We start from the raw sequence: 8,683 nt of genomic DNA, 5'->3' as shown, positions 1-8,683 counted from the left end.
AAATTTACCTCCGACATTCTATTTTATTATATATTTCATTCCACATATCATTTCCTTCTCTCATTTTACTGCATTTCACATTTTATTAATCTATCACGTACACATTTGCTAAACATCTTTGATGTGCTTGTTATTCTGCTTGTCTCATTAGGAAATACAAAAGTGAGCAGCAAACAGTAATCTAATGGAACTTATAAAGGAGAAAGCACAGTATAGGGAAATAAGAAATTATTTGGAAAGGGACTAAGTAATATACCTGTTTTAGAACTATCATGCATGCAAGCTCCTAAATGGAATATTGTTAAAATGACTGAAGGCAGTACTAGAAATTTAATTCACCAGAAAGCTTCCATATGGGCCCAAGGAAAAACTGCAGAAACCAAGGCTTTCTGTCCCAGGAGGTAGAAAATACTTTCTTGTCAATGAAGAAATTAAGCAAATCTTTAATTCTTTTTATCAAATAGTCTTTAGTGGAAATTCCAAGAGGATTCTCAATTTGATGACTTTAAAATCCCTATAGATATGAAATTTGGGGTATCCAGAAATTTAAAAAACAGTGATGGCCAATGTGGACAACCTACCAAATACTTTTGTGTGCTTCAAGAGGTAAATTATAAAAAATTTAAAACTTTCTAAATCAAAAAAAATTAAATAGTAAAAAATAAAATACATAAACAAAGTAAAACTAACTAATTAATTAAATAAAAAATTAAAAAAATTGTAGAAATATATGTAGTGACTCTGTGCACGCATATTCCTCACTGGGTAACTTGAGATTTTTTCCTTTTTTTTCCTGTTCTTTGTTCATATATAATCTAGAGTCTTTTATTGTGAAGAGAGGTGCTTTTAGTCTGGATCCATTCCAACCCGACTATTAGGCAGCTGCTAACATCTAAAATGAGGCAGCAAGACCAAGATTTTAAAGATGAGTTAGAACAAGGAATCACTGAGGGCACCATGGTACAACATCATGAGCTTTAAATAAGGCAAGGGTTTTCTAAGACGGTGATGCACAATAACCAAGAAATTGCACCGGGGACCAGGAATGACACAGGGAAAGGAAGAGCATCCCTGAAATGCATCATGGTGCATTAAATAATGAAGAGCATCTTCTTCTGAAGACAGGAGAGAAATCAGTGTTTATAGAAATACAAGTTACTAGCATGTCTAAGTCTGTGGTTGAAAAGCTTTCCATAGATTAAGTCATCCAATAGTCTGATAAATCACATAATAAACGATTGGTTATCACTCTTCTTACATGAGAAAAATGAGAGCTCAGATCAGGGAGTATAAACTTACATATCTAGTCAGTGACCAGACTGGTATACCTGGGCTCTTATATGTGAGTTTTCAGTATCCAAAAGGGGGATCTGTTGCCAGTGTAAATTAATCCCAGGAAATATTGGCCAATATCTGAGTCCCTACCATTTTCAGGGCATAAGCAGGGAGGGAATCACAAAGAATGAAACACACCTATCCTTGTTCAAATAACCCACTAAGATGAATGCCTGGATCCCAGAGGACACTACAGTGGCACCAGCACAGGACATGAGGATTGACACAACAGAGCTGAAAGTGGAATAAATAAGTCAATTTAACTGTATAACTAAGATAAACAGAAAAAAGTGGGGATGCAGATAGTGCCTGAAGGCTGATGGACAAGTCATATGGGAGAGACGAAGATACAAGTTAGTGAAGCACATCTGAAAACAGAACATCTGAAAACTTGAAACAAAGTGCACACATTCAAAAATGAGTCACCTTAAAATGTTTTAATTCATTACAAATTAAAGGAAAGAATTACAGGCAATTCATACTCCAGGGAAGCGGCATTAAATAAATACACTGACAATATCTGGCAGGGCTTCGAGAAAGCAGTGGGTGACACATGTCATTCCTTCAGTATTAAAATCAAAGTTCTGAAACCAACCTCTGTATCTCCACAGCAGACCCATTCATGACATAAAACCAGCTTGAACTATGTCAGGTAGAACCAAGATCTGATAGCCAGTTTGAACTGTGTTCAGTGATCTAATACATATCTAAGTATTAAGCAACTGAGTAAACTGAGAGGTACTGAACGTCAGTGGAATACCACTTTTTCTTTATTTGAAAAACAGTATCACTCTAATAAAGTTCCTGTAATTATGGCTTGACACGTCCCTCTCACACAGGTGAGGCCAAGGGAAGTTTCCAGATAACTCTATAGTGCAAACTAAGGTTCCAGTCAGTGCAGAGAAAACAGGAGCCAGAATATGAATATCCCCATAACTCCCCTGAAAATTTGGAGTGTGAAATCCAAACGTATTCCTGCAGTAACTGTTTAAATTTCCTATGCATCATAAAAACAATTCCCCATTATCAATTTCTATTCCCCAGGTTAGTTATTACCCATTTTACCTCTCACAACCTCCTCAGTAGCTTCTGGATTCCCTGCTTGATCTCCTTGGTTCTCACACCATATACAATGGGGTTCAGAGCTGGGGGGATGAGGTGGTGCAGGATGTTGAGCAGGATGGGGACGTCTGGGGGAATTCTCTTCCTGGCCAGGTTAGTGATGACCAGAACCAGCAGGACTGTGCTGAAGAAGAGGATGAGGATGAAGTGGGAACCGCACGTGCTCAGGGCCTTGGCCGCAGCACCCTCAGCCTTGATCCTGAGCACAGCTCTCAGGATGAAGGAGTAGGAGAGAACAATAAGGACGAGGTCGGAGCCCAGTAGGGTCCAGCCTGCCACAAACTGGTAGAGCCGGTTGAAGGTGATGTCATCACAGGAGAGTTTAGACACAGACAGGTTAGTGCAGATGCAGTTCTTGATGATATTCTCTGCACAATACCTGAGCTGGGAAGAAAGTATGGGGATAGGCATAGTAAGAAGGCCATTCCGGGCCACAACAAAAATGGCAGCCCTAGCGACAAATTGGTTAGTAATGATTGATGGGTATCGTAATGGCTGGCAGATGGCCACATATCGGTCATAGGCCATGACCATGAATGTGCACGACTCCATGGTCAAGAAACTGTTCATGATGAACATCTGGAGGAAGCAGGCAGAAAAGCTGATGGACCTGAGGTCAAACCAGAAGATGGCCAGGACCTTGGGGATGACAGTCAGGCAGAGCACGATGTCCAGCAGGGAGAGCAGGCTGAGCAGGTAGTACATGGGCTCGTGCAGAGAGGCCTCCAGACGGATGGTGAGCAGGAGGGTGGTGTTGGCCCCCATGGCCAGGAGGAAGAGGAGGCCGAGGGGCAGGGACAGCCAGTGCTGCCAACTCTGGTAGTTAGGGAAGCAGATGAGGAGGAATTCAGAGACTGGAGCAGTGGAGTAGTTGCTGGGTGAGGCCATGTAGAGTGTCTTGATCTCTACAGACACTTCAGAAAACCTTGAAGGGTAAGACAAAAATAAATCCACCCAGGCAATATGAATACCCATGGAGTAGTAACTTATTTTTCAAAGAACCACTTAAAATAATCATATCTAAGTGCCTGAACTATCCTAAGTGCTTTATAATATAAACCCATCCATTCTGTTATAAATCTTATAAGTAGGATGATAGTAGGATGACCATATTTCCTACTTGCCTGGGATAACTCCTATTGCATAAATTCCTTGTCACTCTTAATAGTTTCCCAACTTGATGGATAAATTACATGATCATTCTCCTTATGATAAAATACTATTGTTAGCCCAGTTTTACAGATGGAGAAACAAGGGCAACAGTAAGTAAATTCATTTTATTAAAATCACAATAGTGAAGCCATGACCTGAAATTATGAAGTCTGAATCTGCAGCTGAAACTCTTAGCCACTACCTACAGCTGTCTCTATAAACAAAAACACCTATGTGGGCTCTGCTCTAGAGAAGATCAAAACCATAGGCCCTACAAAAATGTGTGCCCCTGTTGCTCTTCCAAGAAAGGACATCATAGGCAAAGGAGAAATCAAAACTCCATGCATCACCATGAAACACCTAAAGATGTCAATAGAATTGTGACTATCATTTGTACAGGAAACAGCATCTTAGAGAAGTCTAGAAAAGAATAGACTTTGGGGTGCCTGGGTGGCTCAATCAGTTAGTTGTCCTACTCTTGATTTTGGCTCAGGTCATGATCTTATGGTTCGTAAGATCGAGCCCCATGTTGGGCTCCATGCTGACAGTGTGGAGACTGCTTGGGATGATCTCTCTCTTGCTTTCTCTCTGCCCCTCCCTCTCACTCTCTTTCTCACTCTCTCAAAATAAATAAACTTAAAAATATATAAAGACTAGACTTTGAGATCAGAAGGTATGAAAAAGTTTCCTAATGTCTTGGGCCAGCAGTTGGGATAAGAACAAGAAATTTCAGGAGTCAGTCATTTGGGTCCAAAGCCACTGCCCAAAGGTGGGTGTAGGGGCAGCAGCAACTTCTGTCTTCATCTGACTCCAAGTGGATTTTCTGTCAGTCACAAACCCAGACTTCTCATGGCTTCCCGGCCTGATATACCCTAACTAGTTATGAGCATTTAAGACACTTCTGAGATAACCTTTTATTTGGCTCTTATGCTGAGGCTTATCTCTGAACATTAAGTGGCATGCTCAGTGACACTCTGAGGGTGCCCAAATTAAGCCCATTTTTATCAGTAATGGCAGTGGTCCTAGTGAGTGCTAAGAGTCTCCTAGAGTCAGTCAGCTTTCCTGTCTTTTCTGAGAGGTAAGAAGGTAAGGTAAGTACAAATATTTGAAGGCATATTTTGAAATTGGAAGAAATAAAGTTTCTCCTTTATTTTGCCTAATGTATTATCAGGTTCCAGATAATCTATAGCAGCGATTCCAGTAGAAATACATTGTGAGCCACATACATAATTTTACATTTTTAGAAGACACCTTAAAAATTTCAAATGAAATTAATTTTAATAATAAATGTTATTTTACTCAATATATCCAAAATATTATCATTTCAACATGTCTCAATATAAAAAAATTAAAGAGCTATTTTGCATTCATTTTTTTTGTTTCTGCATTAAGTTTTCAAAATTAGGTACATTTTGACACGTGCAGCACATTTAATTCTGACTAGCCACATTTCAAGTGCTCAATAGCTACACGTGAACTGGATGTGGGCTGTATTAGCACAGGTCTAGAGTTCTGGAAAACTAAACATTTCTTATGTATTTTACTAACATGAGTTTACTCTGTGTGTTGGCAAAAGGGTATCCATAACTTGGGTTATATATAGGTTCCATTCATTTGGGGCAGCTCAAAGTTATAATTTTTATTTTCTTTTTAAATACTTCCCATAAAATTTCCTTTAGAGAATCTTCAATAAATTGATATTTCAAACTTCAAGATGGAAATTATTAAGAACAGAGACAATCAATGTGTCCAGAGCCTCCAGCTTAGGTACCACAGATGCTTCTACCAGAGATTAGGACGTTCCAGCAACCCTGACCTCCTTGACTTGGATTAGATATCACTCTTGGCCTGACCCCCTACTTTAAACCAGTGAGGTTTAATTGTTTTGGAATCAATGTCACCATTTGACAAAGAGTGCCAGAATGTCCAGATATCCCCACATGTGGTCACAGGAAGACCATTCTTCCACATAAGACACATTTGGGGCCTGGAATTAGGTTTTATTAACAAAGGGTGACAAAAAAGTGGAAGTTGAGAGAGTAGAATCAGAATTAGGTAAGAGCTATAGCTTCAGGGATAAATCCAGACAAAAACTATTCATCCTGTTCGTCCAACCATACAAACCTTTTTGCGAACAGATTTCATTTACCATAAAGAAATAAATCTATTCCTATAAACTCATCTGCTTTGTTTCTAATTGGTTATTATGTTCTTTTTCTTTAATCAATGAACCAAAAGTAAAGAACTGACTCCATACCTAGTTCTGGGGGCTTCTGGAGAGCATGGTAATTTGAGTAATGGAAAATACTCTGTCCCAACCAGAGAAGCAAGAAAGAACACTGGGAGACTAGGCAGGATGAGAGGGGAAGGCCAAGAGGGAGTGATCAAGGCAAGTGGGATTACTGGTCCTATCCCATCTGCCCACTGCTTCTAGGGAAATCTTCTGTTGGGCACCTGAATTGCAGTTGAGAATATAAACCCCTGATCTCTAGTTGCCATAAGCAATAATGAAGGTATAGATTTAATTCAAGAACATTCCCCCTTATCTCAGCTTTTTTTTTTGAAAGAGAGAGACAGAGAGAGACAGTGCAAACAGGGGAGGGTCAGAGAGAGAGGGAGATACAGAATCTGAAGCAGGCTCCAGGCTCTGAGCTAGCTGTCAGCACAGAGCCCGACAAGGAGCTTGAACCCACAAACTGGGAGATCATGACCTGAGCCGAAGCCGGATGCTTAACTGACTGAGCCACCCAGGCGCCTCTATCTCAGCCTTTCTAATTAGGAACAGTATAGCCTATATTAGAAAAAATTTGTGCCTACATAAAAGCAGTGATGCACCAGGTTTGGTAGAATCTGAATCTGTAGCACCAGACCTGCTACAGTCCTACCAGGAGAATTCCTTCTCCCTGTTTACATTGAATATTGAATACCTGGAGGCCTAGGTGCTTCATCATTCCCATCCTCATGGTGTTCCTACCTCTAAACCAGACCTACCAGCTTGAGGAGGCCATACTGAACTGCTGCTAGGTATGACTGCTTACTACACTACCTATCCCAGCCCTTCAGAGGCTCCAGAGGCTATTTCCATGGCCCTAAGCTCCATTCTGTCTCTTCCCTCCCCACAGCCCACAGAGACTAAGGCTATTTTAGCCATCTGAACCTAGAGCCTAAGATGCATATTCTCAGGAGGGTATGGGGTGAGGGGGGAGAAAGCAGAGAAGACAACAGAAGACAAAAATCTAAAATGAAACATGGAAGGAGCAGTGAACAAGGAGAGAGTTGAAGAAAACTTTTGGGAACAGGGTGCTTCTAAATGAAGAGCATATATGTTCAAAAAACAAATTATTTCTAGACTTAGAACAGAGAAATTTATTTCAGACCTTTAATATTATCCTTAAACTAGGACCATTTCATTATGGCCTGTGTACAGAAATGGGCCATATGGCATAGTATGGACATATCATTTCCTTTATTATCTACAGTGCAGTGGCTTAATTGGAGATAGGAGAGGACACTTGAAACACTTGTTATTATTACTGACAGGGCATGATAAGAACATGAAACGGTAACTCACTCACTGGGTGAGTAAAGGCTTCATCTGAGCATGTGCAGCAGTAGAGGGGAACGGGCACAGAAAGCTTCCAGGTGCCAGAAATAGGAGGAAGGGAATTGGAGCACACTATCCCTGAGCTCAGATTTTCTAAACAGGAAGGGTATAGCTTAAACTAGAAAAACACAGAGACACATTCCTCTGTCTTTTGCACCTCACAAGGTATGAGTCCCAGGGTGGGGCCTCAATCGTGTTTCAGATGATGGGACATACCTGGGCAAGACACTACCTCTTTTGTTTTGACCTTGTCTCTGTGTCTTCCAAAGGGAATTTGGGGTTCGCTATCAGTCTCACCTCACGCAGCCATGTTAGTATTTCCCTAAGTAATGCCTAGGATTGAGGTAGTCCTGCTGTACCTTATTCCTCTAACCCTGCCACCTCTTCCTGAACAGAAGGAAACATCCCAGGGAGGCTCCTGCTACTGCCTGGTTCATGTATCATCCATGTGCCAGAATCAGAAGCCCTCAATCAGTTAGAGCTAAATTAGGACAGATAACACATAACGATGAAATTGTGATATAAAAGAGAAAGGCAGACGGAGGTGATGACATCAAAGAATGATACTATCTCTCTTTTCTACCCAGAACCAAGAACACTTCTGAAGCTGAGAATAATAGCTTTGCAGCTTTTTCTCAGATGGAGTGCCAAGTCATAGTTGGTTCTGAAATTTCAGGAGCTCTTCTACCCAAAGAAAAGGAAATTAGGATAAACTAAGGAGTCCATGGGATCTGGAGAAAATGTGTAATATAGCATTATATGCTCTCTTTATTTCTCTGGTTATTTTACAAGTAAACTAAGAGTGATACTCCTTTCTACTGCCCTGGGCAGAGGCTCCAAGAGTGTAGAGCCACACACTATGTGGCCACAAGTCAGTAAGATAGTTGACTACAGCAGCTTTCTGGGTGTGGTAAGAGCAGACTATTTCATGACTGGTGTGTCAGAGACTCTCTTGGTCCCTCGACTATCCAAGATGGGGATGTGGAGGCAACGTTGGGGGACAGGTGACCCTGGAAGCCATATATTCTCAAAGAATGTGAGCGCTGATAGTATCATAGCCACATTTCACCCATGGCTGCCCTTTGCAGTTCCAGAAGGTATGCTTGTAGGTGGCATCATGGCATACCCAGACTGAAATACATAGAAATAGAATATACTCAACTGAGAGTTTTATGGGGTGCCCAATAGTTTGGGGTTTCGAAAGGATAACTCTCATATCGATAAAAGATTTCTCAAGAAAATGTACTAGTAATAAAATGACTGTAGGGCCAGAGGAGGACAAAATGACATGGACACCTTCTACTCCAAGGTAAATGAGGTGTGAGGCAATGATCTGCCTCCTATTCAGAGGGCAGCAAAGAGAAGCAGTTTGCTTAGGAAAATAATAATAATAATAATAACTAATTTAATGTCTATGTAATTAAGTTGTGCACATTCAAAATACTAAATAAAAATTTTCACACTTAGTTT

At 40.6% G+C, this 8,683-nt stretch overlaps 1 protein-coding gene across 1 annotated transcript; it reads right to left on the bottom strand.

Annotated features, from left to right (window-relative positions):
- Nucleotides 1-2,403: 2,403 nt before the first annotated feature.
- LOC115271872 (olfactory receptor 56A4) lies at nt 2,404-3,354 on the bottom strand. The gene has a single exon (XM_029914846.1). It carries the CDS (start codon nt 3,343-3,345, stop codon nt 2,404-2,406), a length of 942 nt encoding a protein of 313 aa, XP_029770706.1. The 5' UTR covers nt 3,346-3,354.
- Nucleotides 3,355-8,683: the final 5,329 nt, after the last annotated feature.

The sequence above is a fragment of the Suricata suricatta genome, chromosome 11 (genome assembly GCF_006229205.1).
Source record: "Suricata suricatta isolate VVHF042 chromosome 11, meerkat_22Aug2017_6uvM2_HiC, whole genome shotgun sequence".
Lineage (NCBI taxonomy): Eukaryota > Metazoa > Chordata > Mammalia > Carnivora > Herpestidae > Suricata > Suricata suricatta.
The sequence above is the reverse complement of the archived record's forward strand: the minus strand, read 5'-3'. Positions and strand labels throughout refer to the sequence as shown.

What these genes read in the sequence shown, in the direction of transcription:
- LOC115271872 (XM_029914846.1), bottom strand. Translation starts at nt 3,345, where the DNA reads ATGGCCTCACCCAGCAACTACTCCACTGCTCCAGTCTCTGAATTCCTC.